Source organism: Sycon ciliatum, chromosome 7 (assembly GCF_964019385.1).
Source record: "Sycon ciliatum chromosome 7, ocSycCili1.1, whole genome shotgun sequence".
Classification (NCBI taxonomy): Eukaryota; Metazoa; Porifera; class Calcarea; order Leucosolenida; family Sycettidae; genus Sycon; species Sycon ciliatum.
In genome coordinates, this window is record NC_088649.1 from 34,028,050 (window position 1) to 34,054,855 (window position 26,806).

General features: G+C 45.8%; 1 protein-coding gene across 1 annotated transcript; it reads left to right on the forward strand.

Annotated features, from left to right (window-relative positions):
* The first annotated feature begins 159 nt into the window (after positions 1 to 159).
* LOC135821877 (uncharacterized) lies at positions 160 to 26,461 on the forward strand. Its single transcript, XM_065334878.1, has 10 exons — positions 160 to 223; positions 5,681 to 5,752; positions 6,381 to 6,452; positions 11,496 to 11,614; positions 17,044 to 17,142; positions 19,905 to 20,027; positions 21,181 to 21,303; positions 21,611 to 21,733; positions 24,325 to 24,459; positions 25,665 to 26,461. The coding sequence occupies exons 4-10, from the start codon at positions 11,593 to 11,595 to the stop codon at positions 26,459 to 26,461; spliced, it is 1,422 nt and encodes a 473-aa protein (XP_065190950.1). The 5' UTR covers positions 160 to 223; positions 5,681 to 5,752; positions 6,381 to 6,452; positions 11,496 to 11,592.
* The last annotated feature ends 345 nt before the right edge of the window (positions 26,462 to 26,806 follow it).

The window sequence follows — 26,806 nt, forward strand, 5'->3', positions numbered from 1 at the left end:
CTGTCGTTATTTTCGTACAGAAAATTACTTGCTAAACGACTTGGGCAACAGAATTTTGTCGCTTAACTCGATTTGTCGTTATGTCCAATCTCCACTGTAATCAAATGTTTGTCTCCAAGTCACTTCATGTATATGCCATTTCTGTTTTCAGAGCTGTACCAAACAATTCTCTTAGTCGACTACCGGAGGGACTGTTTCGAAACCAACCAGAGTTATTTTACCTGTAAGTTTTGTGGCTGGCCCCGGGGGGGGGGGGTAGTAAGTATATTTTGTAATGCCTGATTCCTCTAAGACCGTGCTCGAACAGTCCTCATCACCTTCTTGAGGAGACATTGATAACTCATGGTTATTCGCAACGCTGTCACCTCCAAACCAGCTATTCGCAAGCCCATGTGAGCTCCAGTGTGGGGAGCAAAGACTTTACCAATGGAATACCGGTACTCGTCGCTGAAGATATATCAGCAAAAACTGTTATTGTTTGTTCACAGATGTCTTGGTGCTGAAATGATCAGTAGTCTTTTCAGCACTTTCTTTGATTTGGTCAATGATCGAGCCACGCGTGGTCAGGCTTCACGTCTGCTTCGTGTCCCGTTTTTGCCAGGTCCTTCCGGTCGATCCACTGTTCAGTTCATCGGTAGTGTGTACTGGAACTGCCTGCCGCCTGATGTGCCCTCCATTACAATTCCTGCTGTATTTAAGAAAGCAATTGCAAACGATATCTTAAACTCTCTTATCCTCTCGTAAGATCTCAAGGACTCGTAACTGTCAACATTTCTTCAACCCGGAACCTTTGGATCCATTGCATCATTTTCATGAAACACTTCATCAAATTCAAATTTGTTACTTGTCAGTTGTGTGCCTAGTTGTTGCACTTTCTGACTGTATATAGTATCTAGTTACAGTGGTGGAGAGTTACTCTTAACTCATTTCCATATGTCCTTTTCCTTTCTACTTGTAGTACTCCCTCATTGATTTGTTTCCGGTCTTCTCTTTGTGCTTTGTTCATGATTGCACTTTCCTCTTCCTCCTTTTTCTTATTATCATCACTATCTTAATTATGTTGCGAGAACTATGGCAACATGCTCAGTGAGAAGGCAGATTTTGCCTGTGCTTCTGCTGAAGTAAAATAAAGCTAAACAAACACACACAACAAACAAGTGGCTACCACTATCTCATAAGTCTATGGTTCATGCGCTTATCATTGTTTCTTTTTGCTGGTATTCTTTGCGCCAATTTATAACCAACATGCTTCACTTTTAAGATAATTCATTGTTTTTGTTCCAGTTTGCTCTTGCCTGGAAACCGCCTGAAGAGAAAGCAGAACGTGTATTTGTGAGCATTTAAAATGTGTAGAAAGGAAAAGGACATAATTATGGAAACGAGTTTAGAGTAACTCTCCATCACTGTAACCAGATACTGTATCCAGTCAGAAAGTGCAACAACTAGGCACAAAACTGACAGATTACTGAGACATTCGACGTCCTGACACCTAGCTTCAACACATCTCCGTAGCGCTGACCAACAGCCTTCCAACTCGGAAGGTTCAAGGTTATGGAAAGACCGAAGACCTTTCTATATTTATTATTGGCTCAACATCCGAGTTTCAAATTGCACACCTGATGAGCCATCACGAACCATACGGCGAAACGTACGTCGTGTGAAACAACTTGTTTTGTAGTCAACTAGTCCATCACAATGTCATGCATGAAGAGTACTAGTGTAGGAGTTTGGCGTTTGGCTTGTATAATTCGTTTTTTGCAAAGCTTCCCCCTTCTTTACTTATCTTTGATATTTATGAGCCACCCAAGTTGGGTCGTGTGGTGCTTTGCTGCTTCGAATTGTAGTTAGACCGCTTTGTCAAGTATCCTACTGGTCTCGTGATCGTCCAGTAACAATCGACATTCTTTGTTCCGTTGGGACTGTAGCTTGTGCTCGTTTTCGTTGCGCTTACCGTCCCCTCTTTGGTTTTTCCATAACATTGAACCTTCCGAGTTGGAAGGCTGTTGGTTAGCACAACGGAGATGTGCCGAAGTTAGGTGTCAGGACATCGAATGTCTCAGTACTCTGTCAGTTTTGTGCCTAGTTATTGCACTTTCTGACTGTATTAGTATCTGGTTACAGTGATGGAGAGTTACTCTAAACTCGTTTCCATAATTATGTCCTTTTCCTTTCTACATTTATTATTGGCTCACTCCCCGAGTTTCACATTTAAAATGTAGTTGAAGAACAACAGCTTGTGAGCAGAAAATCCGTGTGGACTGGAGGAGCTCTGCCACCCTCACAACTGTGATTTTTTTTGCTGTGCGCTGGAACGCATTACTAGACACAAACAACACAGAACATTGATTATTCAGGACTGGAACAAACGTTTTCCCTTTCAAAGTCTTCTCCCTACATCCTTTCTCATATTATTTCTTTTCCTCTACTACTTTACTGGATGAAGAAAACATAAACTCTACACGGGAGCAGCATAAAAAGGGGTGGTCACTCCCACATCCAAAGAAGAATTGAAATATGAATTGCAGTGCAGAAACCAAATGACGCCAACAAGCAATTGCTGACATGAAAATAATGGCAATATCTCAGAAACGTCTAGGGTATAGTGCTTTCTTTTGCCTGTTCTAAGTGCATGCATTAGGGTCCTTCAACTCATCTCACACATTCAAACACATTCTCTTTGTTCCAAACGCCATTTGAAAATTGAAATGTTCACCAAATGTCACGAATTACATCATTTTAGTTCTGTTGGTGTGACATGAGTGGCATACGAGGCAGTCTTTTTATCTCTATTTTGTCGGGCCAGGCCCATCAGTAGGGTAAACACTAAAACTAATATGCAAACAAATAACAAATTACCAGTTATATAGCTAGAGTAACATGAAAAGAAGCGTGAGAATGCAGCACAGCTAGCGGTTATGCATAACGCGTGTAGTGTGAACCTTTGCAGTGTATCTGAGAATGGTAGCAGTAGATGAATGTGGCAGCTGTGAGTGCGTGTGAACAAAAACTGGTGAGTGCGTATTATTTAAAAAGTGTGAGTGCTACAACATTTTCTTTTTGCTTGCATAGAACAGGGTCACGTGTGCGAATATATACAGCTTCCAACACCTGCAACTGCTTAAAGAAACGCGCGCGACAAATAACACTAAACCAGGAATCGTCAAACAACTTACGACAATCCGGACTGGACACCAAATGCTTGTAGATGGCAGACTTGCTCTTGTCGATGTCGAACTCCTCCTCGTCCGTATCACTCTCATCCTCCACTTCCCGTTCCTGCTCACCCTTACTTTCCTCCTGACCATCCTGTTCATCCCCATCATCATCCTCCATCTCCATCTCCTCATGCCATCGCTTCTTTCTCCTTGACGTGTTCACTGCTGCGCCCGTACTTTCACCTGCCACTACTGGTTCCGCCTTCTCCATTTTTCTCAGTCGTGTCTCCGCTAGTCTCTGGCTTCTCCTCAGATTCGTTTTTCCTCCATTTTCATTTCGTTCTCCTGGTGATCTTTCCGTTACCGCCATCGGGTTTGTTAATGAACGGTCGTCCGGTGGTCTCCCATGCCGTGTTGTTGTCGTCAAGAGTGACACCAGATTCGTGTGTTGCGCTACTGTTGAGTCCGGTGTTGTATCCGTTTCTGGTTGTGTTGTAATACTGACAGGCGTAGTAGTAGGCAACGGGTGTTTTCTCGGCCTCCCACGCTTTGGCCTGCCTGCCCTGGCCGCTTTTGACAACAAGGACAATGGGACGTGTTGTTTGATACGTTCGGACAAGTGTTGAAGCGTCCTGCCAACATACCGACTACCGCACTGTCGGCATTCAAAATGATAAATGAGGTGACTCAAATGATGGGTCGGCAGGACGTCCTTCAACACCGTGAACGAACGTATCGTGGTGAAGACAGTTACTACATTCACTGCATAGTACGTCTTCTGGACAATAGACTTGACAATACGACTGACCTTTGTCGACTCCGCGCCTTTCCAAGGCAGGCACAGGAAGACACGACAAGGAGCCGGGCCGATTGTCAGTTCCTTACGGGGCGCATTGTTCGTGAGTAGTTTCGCTAATAGTGATCCTGGATATCCGTTCTTAAGAAAGACAGAGCGAAGGAAATCAAGTTCTGCTTGCAGTTTACTCTCGGAGCAAATGCGTCTTGCCCTGTCAGCTAAGTTTCGGACTAGATTGGTCTTGTATTGCGAAGAGCAATATGAATCGTACATAATATACTGACCAGTGAATGTAGGCTTACGATACATTCACTGGTCAGTATATTATGTACGATTCATATTGCTCTTCGCAATACAAGACCAATCTAGTCCGAAACTTAGCTGACAGGGCAAGACGCATTTGCTCCGAGAGTAAACTGCAAGCAGAACTTGATTTCCTTCGCTCTGTCTTTCTTAAGAACGGATATCCAGGATCACTATTAGCGAAACTACTCACGAACAATGCGCCCCGTAAGGAACTGACAATCGGCCCGGCTCCTTGTCGTGTCTTCCTGTGCCTGCCTTGGAAAGGCGCGGAGTCGACAAAGGTCAGTCGTATTGTCAAGTCTATTGTCCAGAAGACGTACTATGCAGTGAATGTAGTAACTGTCTTCACCACGATACGTTCGTTCACGGTGTTGAAGGACGTCCTGCCGACCCATCATTTGAGTCACCTCATTTATCATTTTGAATGCCGACAGTGCGGTAGTCGGTATGTTGGCAGGACGCTTCAACACTTGTCCGAACGTATCAAACAACACGTCCCATTGTCCTTGTTGTCAAAAGCGGCCAGGGCAGGCAGGCCAAAGCGTGGGAGGCCGAGAAAACACCCGTTGCCTACTACTACGCCTGTCAGTATTACAACACAACCAGAAACGGATACAACACCGGACTCAACAGTAGCGCAACACACGAATCTGGTGTCACTCTTGACGACAACAACACGGCATGGGAGACCACCGGACGACCGTTCATTAACAAACCCGATGGCGGTAACGGAAAGATCACCAGGAGAACGAAATGAAAATGGAGGAAAAACGAATCTGAGGAGAAGCCAGAGACTAGCGGAGACACGACTGAGAAAAATGGAGAAGGCGGAACCAGTAGTGGCAGGTGAAAGTACGGGCGCAGCAGTGAACACGTCAAGGAGAAAGAAGCGATGGCATGAGGAGATGGAGATGGAGGATGATGATGGGGATGAACAGGATGGTCAGGAGGAAAGTAAGGGTGAGCAGGAACGGGAAGTGGAGGATGAGAGTGATACGGACGAGGAGGAGTTCGACATCGACAAGAGCAAGTCTGCCATCTACAAGCATTTGGTGTCCAGTCCGGATTGTCGTAAGTTGTTTGACGATTCCTGGTTTAGTGTTATTTGTCGCGCGCGTTTCTTTAAGCAGTTGCAGGTGTTGGAAGCTGTATATATTCGCACACGTGACCCTGTTCTATGCAAGCAAAAAGAAAATGTTGTAGCACTCACACTTTTTAAATAATACGCACTCACCAGTTTTTGTTCACACGCACTCACAGCTGCCACATTCATCTACTGCTACCATTCTCAGATACACTGCAAAGGTTCACACTACACGCGTTATGCATAACCGCTAGCTGTGCTGCATTCTCACGCTTCTTTTCAAATAACAAATTGAGTAGATATGCAATGTGCTTCTTTTCCCTCGTTTACTTTTGTCAGGGATTTGCAACACAACCAACTAAGCCATCTACCTGAAGGGCTGTTGAGAAACACAAGTAAATTGCATACACTGTAAGTACTATTTTGTGTGCCTGGTGATGTTAAAACTAGTTAGTTGAGGTTATAATGCAATACTCTTTCCTCCTCTTGTCCTCCATTAGCTCTCAGCCGACACATGGCTACCATCAGTAGCCATTACACTCACCAATAAAGTTGTAGAAATAACGTAAGGAGGGGGAGGTGAGCGCAGCCAAGACAAGCACGCACTGGCAGGCTCAGCTGTAAAGGACGTTAGAGCTGATTGCCAGTTAGGTGTAGAACGCCAGTCCGCCGGTCAGTATCGTGCAATGTTATCACATGAGCTGATTGTAAAGTAACTGATGGTGTCAGTGCATATGACAGAGTAACTTGTAGGTCTTTTGGTCTTCTTTTCTTCTTAGAAATTCATCCTTGGCTCTCCACCCGAGTCTAGAAAAGTTGTTGTATTAATTAATGAACAGCCGACAATGGTACCGTTCACAACTGTATTGGTACAGTTCATCCACCGTCCGTAGAGGGCTCAATTTGCCGAAGGCAAAGAGCAGGATAACCAGACAGAAGAACGCCGGAGCAGTTGCGATTTCGTAACTCCGAGTTTCACGAACGTAATCGATCATCAGACGAAAATTCTCTCCATTTTCTCTCCTTTTTTTCTTTTCAGGTTTTTGCAAGGCAATAATTTGAATCGTATACCACACGGACTGTTTCAGAGCATAGCTAGCTTTGAAAGACTGTAAGTCAATTTAAAAGCTGTACTCACATTAAGCCCAAAGTAGGCTTGAATGGCTTAACAAAATACTGTGTGCTGAGTGTGTCACCTCTGCTCTTGCAGTGTGTGAGCACTCTAATGTAGGGTAATGCCAGAGCTGTTTGTGTCAGGCAGAGCTCACTGACTTGTGAGTGTGAGCATTCTGGCATTCTGGCATTCTGGCAAGGTACGTTCCGGCCTATTTTAAATAATTATGACTCTGAGAAATAGGCTTTCATTGTTACCAGTTTCAGCCTTATATTCGCTGTGCTGTGCATGCTGTGCCGTGTTGCGCTGCGCTGTGCTGTGTGTGCCGTGTAGTGCTGTGTAGTGCTGTGCCGTGTAGTGCTGTGCTGTGCTGTGCTGTGCTGTGCTGTGCTGTGCTGTGCTGTGCTGTGCTGTGCTGTGCTGTGCTGTGCTGTGCTGTGCTGTGCCGTGCTGTGTGCTGTGCTGTGCTGTGCTGTGCTGCTATGCAGTGCCATGCCGAGCTGTGCAGTGCAGATGGAACACACACACAGCACAACACTGGTGTGTGTGTGTGCGTGTGCGTGTGCGTGTGTGTGTGTGTGTGTGTGTGTGTAGTAGTGTACCACAGGAGTCAGTTAGGAATTTTGTAGCTCTCATCGTTTGATTAGTTTTTGTTAGTTTTCAGTTCTCAGGGACGACTCTGGGCTTCCAGGGTCGTCCCTGGGACAGTTCCCAGTAGAAGTCCACAGCGGAAAGTCAACAGAGCAGATTCCAGGACGAACTTCGGGTGTCGTCACTCTGACTCTGTTTTCCGCTGTTGGACCCATCGCGAGGCCTTGCAAGCCCGCGAATGGAGCCATCTACCGCACGCAGTAGGAGACGAAAGGAGTTTACCCTGAGCGTTGGGACGTGGAATGTCCGCTCGTTGCTGGAAAGTGAAGGACCCGTCCAAACAGCATCCACTCGACATCAAGTGGCTGACGACAAGAAAATTTATCGGATAATTCAAATTTTCAAACGTCTTGGATTGGAAATAGTTTGTCTTCAAGAGACCTACTGGCTGGATAAGAACGTCTACAACATCGACGGAGCAGTGCTAATTTCGTCTGGAAGACCTTCACCTGGCGAGGGAGAGTCGTGTCGAAGGGGTGAAGGTGTTGCGATTCTGTTGCTGGGAAATGCAGCTCGCGCGTGGCGTGACGGCGGTTGTCAATACGACGCCCGCAGCTCTCGGATTGTGTCAGCGCGATTGAAGTTTGATATTCATGGGTGTTCACCGGTATGGTATACTGTCATCTCCGCATATGCTCCGACGTTCGCCAGCAAGCGAATTGCCAAGGAACAGTTCTTTGCGGACTTGCAAGCGACTTTGCCACGGATGGGCACAGAAAAGTTTATTCTGTTGGGTGACTTCAACGCCAGAGTTGGATCCCGTACGCATGCTGACGCTGATGAGTGGTCACGTGTACGGGGCCCACATGGAGTGGGTGAGATGAACTCTGCAGGACGTGAGCTGTTGGATTTTCTTGCAACTATTCAGGCGATGGTGTGTAACACATGGTTCTGCAAGACAGAGGATAGGAAGTGGACCTGGCAACATCCAAGGTCAAAGAGATTTCATTGTATTGATTTTGTCATCACGTCACAAGCTGACTACCACCAATGTATTGATGCTCAAGTTATAAGAAGTGCGGAATGTGGGAGCGATCACAACCTGGTGGCTGCGCGTTTTGTAGTAGGCCGTCTGCAGCGCCGCTCGCATTGTGTGCAAACGAAGAAATGTAAGCGGTTTGATGTTGCACGTTTGAAGGATGTCCACAGCACTGACTCATCTGGAAACATCACACGAGTTGCTGATGTCTATCGTGAATGCCTCACAAACAGTCTGCAACAGCCGAATGAACATACCACCGTTGAATGCAAATGGTCGAGGTTGCGCACCGCGGTCACCGAGTCTGCAGAGGAGACCCTCGGTTTTCAGAAACGTCGTCAACCAGATTGGTTTACTGAGAGCAAAGATACCCTCGAACCCTTGTTGAATGAAAGGAATCAGCGATATCAAGAATGGATTTCAAGTGGCAGGTCTGATGACACGTGGAACAGGTTCAAGGCTGCCAGGAGTAAGGCAAGAGCTGCTGTCCGCTCTGCCAAGAACTCCTGGTTCACCAACAAAGCCAAATCTCTTGATGGTGCACGGTTCAGCTCCTCACGGGTGTGGGCATGTGTTAAGGATATGCAGGCTGCCAAGCAGGGATTACGCCCTGTGTCTACTACCGCTATTAGGGATGCAAATGGCAACATCTGCAAATCTGTGGAGGAACAAGGTGGACGATGGTACCAACATTTCGATGGCGTACTCAACATCCCTAGCACATTTGATCCATGTGCCATTGACGAAATAGACCAGCAGCCTATCAACCAGAACATCGCTGGCAAGCCGGATGCAGCAGAGGTGGCGCGAGCTATTCGACAACTCAGCAACGGCAAGGCCGCTGGCGCCTCAGCTATCCTGCCTGAGTTGGTCAAAGCGGGTGGTGAGAGTTTCATGGAGGCACTGTTGGATCTGTTGCACCATGTCTGGGATGACGAGGCTGTTCCGCAGGAATGGGTAGACTGCAATCTTGTGCCAATCCCAAAGAAAGGTAACCTCTCATTGTGTGATAATTGGCGTGGCATATCACTCCTGGATGTTGTTGGGAAAGTTGCTGCTCGAGTACTTCAGTCCAGATTACAGATTATTGCGGAGAATATTCTACCCGACTCCCAGTGCGGCTTTCGTAAGGGTCGATCTTGCACAGACATGGTGTTTGCAGTTCGCCAAGTCCTGGAGAAGTTGTACGAACATCGCTGCCCGGGATACGTTGTCTTTGTTGATTTACGTAAGGCGTACGACTCAGTAAACCGTGAATGCATGTGGCTGGTTCTCGCGAAGGCAGGGGTCCCTAGTAACATCGTAAACATCATCAAGTCGTTTCACACCTCCATGTCGGCTACTCTCTCCATCGGGTCAACACCCATCCAACCCATTGCAGTGAAGAGTGGTTTGCGGCAGGGCTGTTGTATGGCACCAGTCTTATTCAACATATTCATGTGGGCTGTTTTCCAGAGATGGTCCAGAGTGGTCGAGCATGTGCCTGGTATCGGCGTCCCGTTGGCATTCAATCCTGGGGGCTCGCTTTATTTCAAGAGAAAGCGTACTGACGATCAGACTACCATCAACGACTGCCAGTTCGCTGACGACTCTGCACTGTTTGCCACTACCCGTACTGCTGCTGCTCTTGCTCTGGATATGTTCATCGATGTCTCGTCTGCATTTGGTCTGACCGTCAATCTGGACAAGACCAAATTTATGGCGGTTGGCTATGGTATCACGGATGATGACCGACTTCCTCTTCCTGTGAAGAATGGCACATTGGAATGTGTGCGTGAGTTCCGATACCTGGGTGCTGTTATCCATGATTCTGGCCGATCTCACAAAGATGTATCGACCCGTGTTTCATCTGCCTCCCGTGCTTTTGGAGCGCTCCGTCATGCTGTCTTCAATGACCACAATCTCTCTCTACGCACCAAGCGCCTGGTTTTCGAGGCCTGTGTTCTGTCCTTACTGCTCTATTGTGCGGAGACGTGGGTACCGCTGCAAAGTGATGTGCAACGGATCACGACCTTCTACTACCGGTCGCTTCTTTCCATCATGAGTGTTGCACAGCGGGATGTGTGGGACTTGAAGATAGCCAAGGACACCATTCTGAAAACATGGAATGCAGCAAACCCACTGGATATCCCCGACCGCCTTATGCAGAGAAGACTGGAATGGCTTGGGCACGTGGTACGCATGCCTGAGGAGCGGATGCCGCGGATGTTGTTGTTTGGCACATTGCTGCCACCACGCCCAGCGTGTGGCCCGCGGAAACGATGGCGAGACGCAATTAGGGTCGACCTGCGACGAATAAACATCGCCGACGAGTCATGGTTTGACACAGCGCAGGAACGATCTGAGTGGCGGCAAGCTTATCGAGCAATACAACCAGCTCAGAAACCGGCTCGGGAGATAGTCTGCGAGGTGTGCCGGCGTGCATTTGCTCGGCAGCAAGATATCGCCCGCCACAAGTGCATCATGGAACGGCGTAAACCAGTCCAGCAGCAAGCCAACAGCCGCCAGTGCTCCCAGTGTCACCGATGGTTGCGGAGTGCGGGTGGCATTGCAGTCCATCGCTGTGTCCAGTCCAATTCTGCCCCGAATGTTGCCAATGCCACAAGCTCTTCACCTGTACGCCTATGTATTCGGAAACCGTGCTGTACCGCTCACTGCCCCATTTGTGAACGCTGCTGTAAGTCGATCCGGGGCTTTGCTATCCACAACTGCAACCGATCCACCAGGCGCCCAACTGCTGATGAAAGGGACAAGTTCCAATTGCAATGTCAGAATTGCCAGAGGCGTTTCAAAAGGCGAAACGACTTATCCCGTCACCAACGCTCATGTCTCCTCTCGTCTCCGTCTCGCTCAACGAGAAACACGTGACCTACATGGCAGTGTATACCTGGACCAGGACCAGGACCAGGTGTGTGTGTGTGTGTGTGTGTGTGTGTGTGTGTGTGTGTGAGCTGATCGAGTGTTTTTTTGCCTATATTGCCTTTACCTGGTATTTATTCCATGCACAAATGCAGCCTTGCAAACACCAAGGGTTGTGAGGCTGGTTGTGAGGCTGGTTGTGAGGCTGGTTGTGAGGCTGGTTGTGAGGCTGGTTGTGAGGCTGGTTGTGAGGCTGGTTGTGAGGCTGGTTGTGAGGCTGGTTGTGAGGCTGGTTGTGAGGCTGGTTGTGAGGCTGGTTGTGAGGCTGGTTGTGAGGCTGGTTGTGAGGCTTGTTGTGAGGCTGGTTGTGAGGCTGGTTGTGATGCTGGTTGTGAGGCTGGTTGTGAGGCTGGTTGTGAGGCTGGTTGTGAGGCTGGTTGTGAGGCTGGTTGTGAGGCTGGTTGTAAGGCTGGTGATACACACTACTCTACTGGTAACGATTACAGCTATTGTGTGTGTGTTGTTGTTGTTATCAATACTTATATGCCCAGAGTGTTGGGAAACCAATTAGCGCTGGATCATCGATTGTGTACATTGAAACTTCCCAGAGATTTTTCGCAAGTCTCCTATCTTCAAGACAGTGATGTCATGAAGAAATATCTTGCTAACAGTAAGTGCTCCGTAGAAGATTGGACACAGTACGGTAAAAGCAGAAATTTTCGGCGGTGTTTTATTTTCGGTAGCTTCGGTGCCGATATTTTTTACGGAAAATAAAACGCACCAAAAATGTCGGCATAGTACTAGTTCACTTACGTGGAAAGCGGGCTTACCGAGAGTTTCCCTCCACCGATTCGGCACCGAACCTGCCGATTTTGGAGAATACCGAAAATATTACACGATCGGAAAATTCTGCTTTAACAATAGTTGATAAGTGTACTGATATAAAGTGATGATCAATTGTCATTCCAAAACAAAATACTTTCTTGTCCTTCATAATGCAATGAATAAATCTAGATGTGCACTCATATCACAACCATAGCGACGAATACAGTACTCCACAACGTTTTCTTGTCACAATTATCAATTTTCACTCCAAGTGTATAAATCCTATTGCAGTTCATCATTCTCTTTAGTCACGAATTCCATTGATATTTGTGACAAGAAAACGTTCCAGAACACTTTATTCGTCGCTATGGTTTTGATATGAGTGCACATACTAGTTTTATTCATTGCATTATTAAGATCATCGTCTCCACAGTCATCACCTTTCTACATATTCTTGTTCTTCATACTCTTTTCCTGCTGAAAATGTTGTGACATCGGCGGTGATTAGTGAAGAGAGCGTCTGCTCCGAGCGTCGGGGCCCGGGCTTCCTGCCGACTGACTTGACACTTGACTGACTCACGACTGCGCAAACTGATGAAAGGGAAATTCCCCCAAACACAGTGTACTGAGCAGGGACTAGTTCTTTCTTGCAGGTTTGCCGAATGGAAGGTTCGACAGGCTTCTTGTGTGCTCCAGACGCAGTCGTGAGTCAGTCAAGTGTCAAGTCAGTCAGCAGGAAGCGCGAGCTACGAGAGTCGGAGCATACACTTACTTCACTTCTTCCCACTATTGACAGTGTGCAGCGATGGTGATTGCAGTTTCTACTCTAGCCAGGATGTCACAGTGTTCAGCGATGGTGATTGCAGTTTGTACTCTAGCCAGGATGTCACTGTGTACAGCAATGGTGATTGCAGTTTGTACTCTAGCCAGGATGTCACTGTGGACGACAATTAGTGTGTGTATTGTGAATTTATTGTATTTTAAGCATACCCAGAGGTCTCTAGGTCTCCTGGTCTTTCAAAGGGATCTCTTGATCAAAATCCCATGCTCTCGGGAAAGAGTGAAGCAAGAACATATTATAGGTAAAACTTGTAGTTCGCAGTTAGTATTTTAATCCATTGTCCATGTTCATTTGATTTTGCCTGTATTCCACCTGATGATATGGCAATGAAAGTATACTACTACTAGGAAAACTTTCCAAATGTTCAAGAGCCTGAAGTGTGTACTAGTTCTGAGTATAATTACTTCGAAGTACATTCTTGTCTCCAAGGAAATTTTTCACTTGTTGTTCCTATGTCCTTTTCTTTACTACGAGGATATTATATCAACAGAAAACAAGAAGATAAACAGGCATTGCAATTGCGAAAGTCATGGGGTTGGTATATCATGTGTGGGCAAAAGCAATGGCAGAGGGAGTTTTGAATTTCGGGATATAGGTTATAGAAGTGAGAGAAGGATGCAATGCAGCTCCAGGCAATGCTGTCGGCTTTGTTGAAAAATAGATGTGATATATTATTATGTACAAACACAGTCGGTAGTTAGTGTTAAGTGGTATAGGGCCCAGCTGAGGTGGCATGTTCCAGAGCCGTGCATACAATAATGAAGTCATAACCTTTGGACCGGCGGCTGTACGAAAGCCGTTGAGTGCTGTGAAGGCTTAGAGCATTGATTTAGTCTCTTGGGCTGGATGGTATGAATGTTAAAATCAAAACGTTAACCGTAGTAGTCAATGGGACAGGCTGTGAACTGAAAATAGAAAAGCCTTAAAAAATACTCATAAAAAAGACACCCTTCAGGCTCTTTACATATTATTATTATTATTATTAAAAGCATGTCCGCGTAGGTGGCGGGGGTGCCACTTTCGCTTATGCCATTCAGGATTGATGTCTGAAGAGTAATACGATACAATAAAATGACAGAAGTGACGTCAACAAAAGCCGTTAGCAACAACACCAATATGACTAATGGAAAACTTCATCCAAAGTATAAAATAAAATAGAATATGCATACAACATGTCTGGTCAGTCCTGTTAGGTGGGGCGGGCTCCACGCCATGCCTGTCGGTCCGCTGCCATTGTGCGGACTGTGTCAACATCTAGCGGCTGGTGGAGGGTAAGTCCATGCCATGATAACAGTTCCGTCTGCAAGACCGTTACCAAAGTCGTCCGAGGTCGACCCCTGAAGCGTTCAGTGCCCTCGTCGTTGGCCAGGCGAAGATACATATCCACTGCCAACTGTGGAGGAGCAGTTGGGGCCAAACGAAAGATATGGCCAGCGAGACTGTAGCGCTGCCTTGTGATCGTCTCGCTGATGGGGACAGCTCCGCAGCGCTTATACAGAGTGTCATTGCTAATTCGTTTCAGCTCCGCAGCGCTTATACAGAGTGTCATTGCTAATTCGTTTAGGGTACCGCATGTCGATGATGCTCCTTAGCTGGGTCCTGTGGAACGAATCCATTCGCGCGAGCTCCGACATCGGTAGGCCCCAAGTGCCGCAGTTGTAGGTAAGGACTGGGATGACGTAGGCGCTGTAGAGCCTCAGCCGAAGACCTTCACTGATCTGGCGCCTCCGGGTCCAGATCTTGAGGAGTGAGTTGAAGGCGGCGGCGGCCAGTTGACGCCTCCGAGCAGCATCTTCGGCGTCACCCAGGAGGGAGCCTAGTTTGCGGACAGTACGCCACGTTTCTTGGTTCCTATCGGGAAATCGGGCGACGGTGGTATGCTCTGTCTTGGAGGGATTAACGTTCAGGTTCCATCTCGCAAGAACTGCTGGAGCTTGTTGTTCAACTTCACTGAGAAACGTCTCATCCCGGCTCACAAAATCAACATCGTCCGCGTATGCGATATCCAACGGCAGGTCATTGTCCACAGCAGGGCGAGATGGCAGCTCCTGTCGTAGGTCCCGGAGAGCAGCCTCCAGGTAAATGGTGAAAAGCACTGGAGAGAGACTGTCCCCTTGAGGGACTCCGATATTTGTCTTGAAGGAGCTTTTCGATGCACCTTTCACACGAGGTTCAAGCCAGGTTTCAGTCAACAGTATACGGATCATTCGAAGCTCACTTTCTTGGAGGAAGGATTCAAGGATCCTCATCAGGACATCGCGGCGGACAGTGTCGAATGCTTTACTCATGTCAATTCCCAATATGTGGATGGACGTATTGAATCGCTGCGTCATACTACATAGCCATCTATGGCACCACACCACATCACTTGTGCTGCGGCCACGACGAAAAGCACTTTGGGATGTAGCCAGGTACTGATCAACCGCTGGCTGTATCCTCTTCAGCACAATCAGGGACAGCGTCTTTCTCAACGCCGAGAGCAGTACGATAGGGCGCGTACTAGTAAGCGGCCCTAGTGGTTTACCGGGCTTCTGCAGCAGTATTAGGGTTCCTCTGCCAACTTCGAGTGGGTCATGTGTCTCAATAGCTCGGTTCAAGATGTCGGAAGTCATCTCAGCGACAATGGGAGGACTGTACTTGAGTAACTCTCCGGAGAGATGGTCAGGGCCTGCCGCTCTCCCGTTATTCAGGCTTTGGAAGGCCCTCCTAACTTCGGCCGATGTGATTCGATTGGGGAGAGGGCTGGGATCACCTAGGAATTGTGGAATGTCAGGGAGGGATTTATCATGGAATTGGCTTTCATAATGTTTGATGATGAACGCCTGCTGGTCTGCTGGGTTGATAACGACCCGCTGCTTCTCATCATGAATAATAGGCTGGCTGTACGGTTTTCGCTTCAGTAGCTGGACAGCACGGAACATCTTTGCCCCACTATCATGCAGTCGCTCCACTTCCTCTGCTTGACGATCCAAGGCTCTCTTGGCATTGTCAGATGCGATATCACGAATTTCATGCATTGTGCGATTTCTTTGATTTTTTAGTGACTGTCTTTTCTGGTCATCCCTGCACTCTCCAATCGCCAGGCGAAGATCTTTCTGCTTGCGTGACAGCAACTCAATTTCAGGGGAGAAGTCATGGCGGTGATGTTGTCTCTGCTGAGTGCCGGCCGAATCCAGTGCTGATTTGCTGAGGACTTCAGAAACGAAAATAGTAAATTCTTTTGATGAAACGCTGGGCTCTTTACAAACATCTTGAAAGTTTTTGCTTTCACAAGTATACTTTCAAGCCTTCTCATCAGGTGAAATACAGGCAAGGGAAAAGGAACAGTGGATTAAGTACAGTAAGGAGGTGGTAAAACAGTGCAAAAGAAGAATATAGCTAAAGTAAACAGCGAAAATGCGTGACCTATACACAAAAAAGCGAAAGATATATTTTTACTGTTCCCCCTCCTACCTCTCCTTGACTTTCTGATCTGGCACACTCTACACCGTGGAGCAGGTAACATCGTGGAGTAGGTAACATCGTGGAGCAGGTAACATCGTGGAGCAGGTAACATCGTGGAGCAGGTAACATTGTGGAGCAGGTAACATTGTGGAGCAGGTAACATCGTGGAGCAGGTAACATCGTGGAGCAGGTAACATCGTGGAGCAGGTAACATCGTGGAGCAGGTAACATCGTGGAGCAGGTAACATCGTGGAGTAGGCAGCACATGTGTAGGACACAGGCATCATAACCAACCAGCAATCGAATTCCGGACCTCCGCAAATAATTCCGGCCATCGAGCTATGCCACTCAAGTTACCAGATGCACACAGAGGGCTAGTGAATGGGGGTGGAGTGTAATCGACAGCTCCAACTGGTCTCAGCAAACACTGGATTTTTTAGCCACCTCGATAGGTAATGGCTCCTCCTCTGCTCCTTCACTTAGACCCATTTCGAGTTCCTCACAGTAGGCTAGAATCACTCACGTACCAAAGAGCAGAGACAAATAATTCATCAGAACATGAAGCGGTGTTCACAACTGGCACGTGTATGCGTGAAACCTCGCGATTGTGCGTATTGTTGCTGGCTTTTGGGGCGCCATGCGTACGGAAACGCACCAAAATGGAAATTTCAACATAATGGAATTTTCAGTGCGTATCAGGCGCGTACCAGCGTACTGGCCAGTCACTTTGACTGGCTGGGTCAAAAAATTAGTACTCGAAGGTGTCCCACGTACTAAATACGACGCGGATTGCTGTTTTTTTGTGAAAGCCTGAGAGCGCGTTTGGGCACGCATGAACCGCAAGCGTACCGCGTCCACACGCCAGTTGTGAACACAGTTTTAGAAGCAAATTTCACTCAAAATCAGAGGTAATGACTTGCACCAGAACTTTGGTATGCTAGAGACGTCCATTTGGATTTTGTCTTCTTTTTTCCTCTTATCTTCATAAGATTTGACTGCAGATGTTTGTGAGCAACCCTGCAATAGTGTACCCTTGCTTCAGTTCTGCAACGACTGTACCGGGAGTCTGTTCAACTACAAATGCTTAGGTGAGTAAATTATGAATTCTCTACTCAATGGGTGTTTTGGGATTTATTGGCAAATACAAATCGTTTGCCCAGGATTTTTTATACTACTTTTTAAAAACACATAACCTCCCGGAACTGACAAAGAGAGAGAGAGAGAGAGAGAGAGAGAGAGAGAGAGAGAGAGAGAGAGAGAGAGAGAGAGAGAGAGAGAGAGAGAGAGAGAGAGAGAGAGAGAGAGAGAGAGAGAGAGGAGAGAGAGAGAGAGAGAGAGAGAGAGAGAGAGAGAGAGAGAGAGAGAGAGAGAGAGAGAGAGAGAGAGAGAGAGAGAGAGAGAGAGAGAGAGAGAGAGAGAGAGAGAGAGAGAGAGAGAGAGAGAGAGAGAGAGAGAGAGAGAGAGAGAGAGAGAGAGGAGAGAGAGAGAGAGAGAGAGAGAGAGAGAGAGAGAGGAGAGAGAAGAGAGAGAGAGAGAGAGAGAGAGAGAGAGAGAGAGAGAGAGAGAAGAGAGAGAAGAGAGAGAGAGAGAGAGAGAGAGAGAGAGTGAGAGAGAGAGAGAAGAGAGAGAGAGAAAGAGAGAGAGAGAGAGAGAGAGACAGAGAGAGAGAGAGACAGAGAGAGAGAAAGAGAGAGAGAGAGAGAAAGAAGGAGTGGTTTCAGGGGGAACAAACATTGAGTGGTGGTTGCCACAGTCACAGATAGTTGCCGCGCTGGTGAGGCCACAATCACTCCACTGACCAATAGGTCTCATGCTTCTATCGTTATTTTTGGAGACGTGGATACAAGGTTCAAGCTTCTGCTTTTGCGTCAGAAGTCAGCCACGTAGTATTTTCCAATTTCCGTCACTTGGCAGGTGTTGAACTCCTCCAGCATTCAATGGGCCACAGTTGCTTTCAATGGAGCAGCCCTCTGCATCAGGAATTGGAAATTCCCCAAGGCAAACGGACATTCCTCTTCATCTAACTCCTCTTGTGCCTGCACCGACAGCATGAGATGATAATGGCTAGTAGATGAAGCAACTGAGACTATGAAGTAACCCTGCCATAGAAACAAAACGCAGAGCATGGATATGCCTTCTTGATCATTAAAACCGTAATGGAGGCGAAGCCGTACGCATCATACAACGTAGAAATATCTCCCCGGCTTGGTACCATCGAGAGAGAGCCTGATGATTATTTTATCTATACAGCGTGCTGCAGACACAATCCTTCTGTTCTTCATTCCTAAGCCGGTTTATTCCATGAGCGAAAGCATTTAGCGCAAACTGCAGAGCTTGTGTGCTGCTTTCGCACAGAATACGAATCCTACACGATGTAATGTTAGTCGACACATGTTCGGCCTCCCAAGGCTAAAACCCATTTCGGCTGCATTAAATCTTTCGGCCTGTACTGCTACCGCATGTATACACTGTCACACTGAACCTTGAAAAACTAAATTTCGGCCACAACACATTTTCGGCCAAATATGACCAGGCCGAAAATAGTCGAAAATAAATATGCGCCGAATATTAATTTTGTTGAATTACAGTATAGAGATATTAGACTTCTTTTTCTTTCTTTTTTAACTATGTTCACATACATATTATATACCCATTATCACAGAGTGCGAGAGAGCTCTCGGCCATTGAAGAAAATATTGAGTATCACCTACACCACTACACTGCGCTCTCAGCCGACTAGACCCTCCTCCACACAACCACCATCATTGCGAGGACACTTTCGTAGACCGTGACGATATTGATAACTCCTTCAGACAGCTGTTTCGCTAATACATACTATTAGCTTATCAGTGAAGGCAGATGCTGAACGATTAAAATATTTAAGACCAAAACCAAACTGCTATTAATATAGGGTTTTTCACATACAAAACTGGCATAGCTGAGGTGATGACGCTGGAAAAGGAAACTGTGAAGTACAGTTTTTTGTGCTGCGGTCCTTCTTCTTTCGTCATCATCTTGTCACAGCTAGCATTCTTAGTTCGCTGTGATGTTTAGCTTGTTTTCGCCTAGAGTGCGTTCACCTTCCCCTTTCTTACGTTACTTCATGACTTAGAACCTTCCAAGTTGGTAGGCTGTTGCGCATTCAAGACGTGATGCAGCTAAGCATCAGGTCGTTGAATGTCAGTATCACATCAGTCAGTTTTGTGCTACAGTGCATTTCAAAACCATAGACGCGTAGGGTTTTTGAAATATTTCAAATTTGGTTGGAACGTTTTGAGAATATTTTTCGGATTATTGCTCAGGATCGCTCCACAATTACTCTCATATAGTTTCTAAAGGATTGGATAACAGACGCCCAATTTGGAAAATTTATGCACAAAGTGATCACAGATTTTATGTGGTATAGATGCTGGCATAACGGTTTTTGCCTAGGTACGCGTCTATAGTTTTGAAATGGACTGTAGTTGTTGCACATTTTGACTCATCATTATCCTGCTTATAATCTTTAAAAGTGTTGGATAGAACGGATAAGCTGTAAAACTATGATCTTCTCTCCTTTAAATTTACTCCTTGGCTCTCCATCTGAGTTAAAAACTTTAGAATCGATGGAATTTTCGGGCTATGTTGGTAGTGAGCTAATCATGGCGCTAAGCGGCAAAAGGGGCAGAACATTAACACATTAAACGCCAATGCACTACGCAAAACATAGTTGAGTGTGGATAGAGCTGTATGTGCATAACTCAACAATCTTTGATAGTACCATTTTGTTTGGTATTGGGTTATTGAATTTTATCCTTGTAGTCTGCTTGTCGAATGTACGTTCTTGGTCTGTGTTGTTGTCGAACTTTAGATGAAAACGAATGTGGGCTGAAGACTCATAATTGCGATGCCAATGCTGCTTGCAATGATACACATGGATCTTACCAATGTGCATGCAACTCTGGTTATTCCGGTGATGGGACCACTTGCTCAGGTAAGTCAGCTAGTTAACTGTTTTACCCTCATGATGGGCCAGCCCTGCCCGAAACTTTGGTGAGGGCATTACATTTAATGATGTATGTGCATTCCACTATATTTTAAGAATGTGCTTCCTTCTTACTTGTTACCGTGTTTTTGGCAATCCAAGTGTACCGGAGGATGTACCCATGCAATGTGCTGACAGTGCTCAACACCGCGGCGGCAGAGCGCAGTACAGAACAACAAGGACAATCAATGCTTGTTGGCTGCTACTTCAAGTGTCATGCTTTCGCAATCATCAGGCACTCCAAGTCTGTAAATCCTGTACTATGTATAGAATAAACACCGATGTCGCAGTGTTTATGGGAATTTATACCCAGCTCATATTAACCCCCACTAATTCCCGTGATCTATATATACAACCTGCATAAAGCAGGTATATAGCCTTGGGGTACTTTGCTATAATTACCCACTTAGAGGTTGTAACTTTTCAACTTTCAAGGGACTTAGAAATTTTCTCTCCAATTGAAAAAGAAAAAAATTGAAGAGAAGAAAGAAGTTTCAGCAGGAATCGAACCGGCAACCATAAGATTCCCAAGCACCTATCTTGACCACCCAGCCACCAGGGTGTTGATGCAGATGTTGGTTGAAAGATGGGTCTTAGGTCTGGAACACGCAATGCTACCTACACATAATAGTATACTATTGTATACTGGGATACTAAAATAGCTATTTCGGACCAGTATTTCAGACCAAAAACGAAGCTAGGCATAAATAGAATAAACACCTCTGTCTTGTTTCTATGGGAATATAAACACTGTCTATAAAAACCTCGGCTACGCCTCGGTTTTTATAGCAGTATTTATTGTTTGATATTCCCTTCAGTCACAAGCCTCCATTGATAATTGTGACAAGAAAATGTTCTGGAACACTTTATTTGTTGCTATGGTTTTGATATGAGTGCGCACGTAGTTTTATTCATTGCATTATAAGTATCACATCAGTCAGTTTTGTGCTAGTTGTTGTCTTTGAGTGTGGATAGAGCTGTATGTGCATAACTCAACAATCTTTGATAGTACCATTTTGTTTGGTATTGGGTTATTGAATTTTATCCTTGTAGTCTGCTTGTCGAATGTACGTTCTTGGTCTGTGTTGTTGTCGAACTTTAGATGAAAACGAATGTGGGCTGAAGACTCATAATTGCGATGCCAATGCTGCTTGCAATGATACACAGGGATCTTACCAATGTGCATGCAACTCTGGGTATTCCGGTGATGGGACCACTTGCTCAGGTAAGTCAGCTAGTTAACTGTTTTACCCTCATGATGGGCCGGCCCTGCCCGAAACTTTGGTGAGGGCATTAACTTTAATGATGTATGTGCATTCCACTATATTTTAAGAATGTGCTTCCTTCTTACTTGTTATTCCCTTCAGTCACAAGCCTCCATTGATAATTGTGACAGGAGAATGTTCTGGAAAACTTTATTCATTGCTACGGTTTTGATATGAGTGCGCATATAGTTTTATTCATTGCATTATTAAGATGATTGTCTCCACGTCGCCCTTTCTTTTTTGTTGTGCACTATCCCGATGTTCCAGATGAGAATGAATGCGTAGGCAGCACCCATACCTGTGACGCCACCACCATATGTAATAACACTGTGGGATCTTATCGCTGTATCTGCATGTCAGGCTACACAGAGAATGGTGCCTCTTGCATACGTGAGTACCTAACTGAACATGTTTCAAGCGGGAAAAGTACATTTAACATGTTTAACTAGTGCTATATTCAACACCATTCAAAGCAAAAAGTCAGGGAAAGTGACTGAAAAGTGAGAGAAACAAATGCCAGACCCACCAGGACTGGAACCCTCGACCTTGCTTGTCATGAGCAATGCTCTGACCATGTGAGGTATGGGACCAGGCTGAACCTAAAAGGCACTGACAAGTTTTTCACTCCAAAGACAGCTCACAACACGAACCACACATACTGATGGCACTTGGGTCTTTTTTTACCTTTGCCCAAGTGCCCTGGTGCTGGGGTCCTGGTGGCTGTGGCATTTTGTTTTTGTTTTCTCTCCTTTTTTTTGTATTTGTTGCATGTTGTGCACGTCTGACTGTTCAATATCTGGTTTAGTTGGTGGACTCGATCGCATAACTTGTGCCCACAATTTCCATATTACAATATTTGTATTTGTATTTATTGATTCTCCACCGGCCTTAGCCTAAATCGAGGGAGTCTCCGTCAACAGCTTATGAAGAAGGAGACGCTGAGGAGAAAATAAAAATAAACTGAAGAAAGAGGATCAAAGAGCTACAAGTTCAATACTTACTCGAAGTAGGTGTAGAACGTCAGTACCGTTCGTCAGTGTCGTGCAATGCTATCGCATGAGCTGATTGTCTAGTAACTGGTGGTGTCAGTGGACAACATAGTGCAGGGCGCGAAATAACGGTCGGACATCGGACAATTTCCGAACGTTTACGGTCAGTTTCCGGATGTTTTGTACATATCCGGACAAAGTGTCCGCGCACCTTTTTGCAAAGTACAAAAAAGAAAAGGCACTTCAATCCTTTGTCTCATAGTCATTAGTGATGTCGTCTGGCAAGAGAAAGCCAAGCACCGCTGATGCGGGTGCTCCTCTTGGAAAGAAGCCCAGAGGAGTCAAGACGACCACTTGTGACAAGTGGGTCGCCGAGTATGATAGGGAGCTTTCAACTTCTGTTTGGCTGAGCTATGAGCGCAGTCCCTCAGATCGTAGCGTTGTCGAAAATTTGAAGTGTAAGATGTGTTCCCGTTTTGTTGATAAAATTCGCAGCAGCAAAAATATTTCTGACTCCATCGTCGTTGGCTCAAGGAACTTGAAAACGTCAGCCTTCAAAGATCATGCTGCTTCTGAAATGCATCGTAGTGATAACATTTCGATGGTATTAATTCTACACTGAACATTGTGTGATTTGATGTGAAAGTTGGCTGTCCGGACATGTCCGGCCATTGTGATTTGATGTGAAAGTTGCATGTCCGGACATGTCCGGCCATTTTTGCAACTGGCAGGACATTGTGTCAGAGCATATGTTAATCCTTAGCGCATGCCCTGTAGTATAACCTGTAGTTCTTTGGTCCTCTTTCTGCTTATGTTAAAATGAAAATAAAGAAGATAGAAAGTTTTCAGGCAGTTCACTCCCCCTGACTGTATGCCTTGAACTAACCATGCGGTGCGAAAATAAGTAAATAAAAATAACACCCGAAAGCGCTAAATACAAAATTAAGAAAAGGAAATTATACGCCTTGCAGCGCTAAATTGCACCTAAATTAAAAATTATACAGCCAAAAAGTACCAAGAAACCAAGAAATTATAACGAAACTAAAGAAATAATAATAGTAAAAGAACTACAAGTCCATACTTGTATGATACTTTGATATTCTTTGTTCACCACTCAGTAATGTACTCTGACTGATGACCATCACCAGACATACAGTCACAGTTGAGACAACCAATCGTTCCTTGATGATGTTTCTACAACTAGATGCATGAGAACATAGAATAACTACGCAGTTTTCATATTACGCTATACTGTCCACTAACACAACCAGTTACTAAACAATCAGCTCATGCGATAACATTGCACGACACTGACCGAGCAGTGCTGACGTTCTACAACTAACTGGCTATAGCGTTATAGCGGGACTTGTAGTTCATTGGTCATTTTCTTTTCTATAAGTTGATTCTTGGCTCTCCGTCCGAGTCCAGTTTTCATTATCTTAGTGTATGATAGCCTGGATTTGGTAGTGCTCATCAGCATTACTTTAATATTTTTCATACTTTCGAGTTTCGATTCTTCTTCTCCCTCCAATTAAAACCCCACTCTTATGCCCTTTTCACCGCACACAAAACTCACTATAAGCATAATATTATAAGTATTTTCTTTGGGGGGATTAGACTCGGGTGAGCTGAATGTAAAGTAACTGGTGGTGTTAGTGGATATCATAGCGTAACTTGTAGCTCTTTGGTCCTCTTTTCTTTTTGGTGAAAAAAGGAGGACAAAATGTTACGAGTTATGACTAAATGTTCACCAACGTAACCAGATCTTATACATTTCAGTGAGTGCGACAAAATGGCACAAAACTGACAAATAACTCGTAACCTGTTGTCCTCCTTTTTTCACCATAATTTAATTGGCTCACCATCCGAGTTAATCTTTTCTTTTTGGAGATTGTTAAAATTAACAAAAGAAACTGAAACAAAAAAAACTTTTCAGGCATAGTAATCCTATGGAAATATTCACTTTTCTCCTCCCCGCTCCTTTCCTCTCAGGTGCTAAACGACAAGGAGCGGTCGCCTTAACAGGTCCTATCGTTGGTTCTTTACTGGGATTTGCCACGCTACTGGGAGCTATTGTATTTGCGTTGCACGTGAGGAAAACAGGGAATGTACCAATTACTGGTGCAGGTGAGTTCTCAGTCCTCACCCTCCACACTGATAGGCCTGCAAACAAAAGTGTCACCTTGTTTAAGAACATGAGGGAAAGAAATTAATAAAAAAAACAAGTATTATGTGTGATGTGGATAACACCAGCTTTTCTTGGTTTAAAGGGGAAGTTAAGGCAAAATTTAAAATTTCACCAGTTGCAGTCTTCGGGGTGCTGAGTCAGATGGTCTTGGTCCGAGAAAGCTGAGACGCTCCCTTCCTACTTGAATCCCAATCGAACTCGCGCACTTCTACCGAAACTGGGTGACTGCGCCCTACTAGATGGGGATTTGTATGCAAAATGTCACTAAAAGCGCCATTTCGTTCTTATTAAAGCACGGATGACCGCGATTGGCTCATATGTTGTAGTCTTTTGGACGCTGACTCGACTGGTTTTGGTCCGAAAAGGCTTCAATGCAGCGCTCCTCCTTTATTCCCAATCAAACATGGTTGAACAAGCGGTCACGTGCTCCTGCGTACACCAGTCACCTGGTCACCGTGCCTGCAGGGTACAACTTACTAGCCTGTTTGACCTTTTTTGGGTGCAGTCTTGTCACTCGAGTTGAACTCGACTTGAACCTTGGTGTGAAAGTTGTCGCCTGCTGGCGTGGTGACCAGGTGATTTGGGCACCCAGGAGCACGTGACCACTTGTTCCACCATGTTCGTTTGGGAATAAAGGAGGAACGCTGCATCGCAGCCTTTTCGGACCAAAACCAGTCGACTCAGCGTCCAAAAGACTACAACATATGAGCCAATCGCGGTCATCCGTGCTTTGATAAGAACGAAATGGCGCTTTTAGTGACATTTTGCATACAAATCCCCATCTAGTAGGGCGCAGTCACCCAGTTTCGGTGGAAGTGCGCGAGTTCGATTGGGATTCAAGTAGGAAGGGAGCGTCTCAGCTTTCTCGGACCAAGACCATTCGACTCAGCACCCCGAAGACTACAACTGGTGAAATTTTAATTTTTGCCTTAACTTCCCCTTTAAAAGTAGAAAGGAAGCAGATGATGATGAGTCCCCCCCCCCCCCCCCCCCCTTCTCACCACACACATTTCAGTTCTAAGGACTTGCTTGCTGCCATGTCAATCACGTTGTATTTGACTTGAAAAGTACAGGTACGAACGCCCTAGTCGACACTATAATGGTTTCTGTTCTTCGTGTGCTTATTTATTTGCTGTTCGTCCAGGTGTGAATGAAACTCTATCGCCGTGGATGTCTTCGTTTATGGCCAAACTTGAGAGGAGATCCACTTCTGCTGAGCCTGAGGCCGAAGGATCATGTGATGCGGAACAGCACCGAGCTGGACGCAAGAAGAGCGGGTCAAGGGCAATGAACAACTACAGGTATTCTGCAGGCAATACCAGGGAAGATACAGAGGAGAGTGTCAGGCGACATGTTCGGGCTTCCCAGGCTCACAGTTCATACAGCTGCTATGGTGTATGCTCTGAGAATGATATCGGTGCCAGTACAATCCCAGAGCATGCAGGCAACCTACCACCATCCACAGACGTGTTTGACCAGCATATATACGAAGTCGGGGAGGTAGCTGGAAAGGTAACGTCCGAGCAAGGAAACTCCAAGAACACCCCTACGGTAACAGATGGACATGCAGAATGTGTGTATGAAGATACGGATGGACATGCGGAATGTGTGTATGAAGTAACGGGTGGACCTGCGGAATATGTGTATGAAGCGGCAGATGAACGTGGGTGTGAAGCGACAGATGAACGTGCGGGATGTGGGTATGAAGCAACGGATGAGCATGCGGAATGTGTGTCTCACGCAACGGGTGAACGTGTGGACGATATTTATGAGGAAACGGGTGAGCCTGCGGGATGGGGGTATGAACCGACGGGTAACCTTGAGGAGGATGTGTACCAATGTATTGACCGCAGTGGATCGTACATCAACCCACTCGGACACACACTGAACACTCCCTGTGTCCTATCCGCTCTTTCGTCCACTGAGAACGACATCCAATGAGACATAATACAGCCGTATGGCCATCCCGACGCTTAACCAACAGAGCAGGAGTAACGGTGGCCACCTAGATATCGATCAAAGGAATTCTTGTCGACCACTGCTTCTGTGTCAGCAGCTACACTGCTTCTGTGGCAGCAGCTACAGTGCATTTCTCTTTCACCAGTACAACTCATTACTACTCACTTCTCGTCCATGAAATTACTAGTTAACCGCACATAAACTAACGTGTTCCCTCTGTTATATTAAATTTATAATATTATGTTTTATAATTTACTACAACATCTCAAGACTCGGTGGTAACACCGGCGAATGTTAATGTTAAGAGAGTGGATGATTGCCAACCAC

What these genes read in the sequence shown, in the direction of transcription:
- LOC135821877 (XM_065334878.1), top strand. Translation starts at nt 11,593, where the DNA reads ATGAAGAAATATCTTGCTAACA. An exon ending in GAAGAAATATCTTGCTAACA is followed by an intron (nt 11,615 to 17,043) that starts GTAAGTGCTCCG and finishes TATCTTCATAAG; the next exon opens with ATTTGACTGCAGATGTTTGT. An exon ending in TGATGGGACCACTTGCTCAG is followed by an intron (nt 21,304 to 21,610) that starts GTAAGTCAGCTA and finishes CCGATGTTCCAG; the next exon opens with ATGAGAATGAATGCGTAGGC.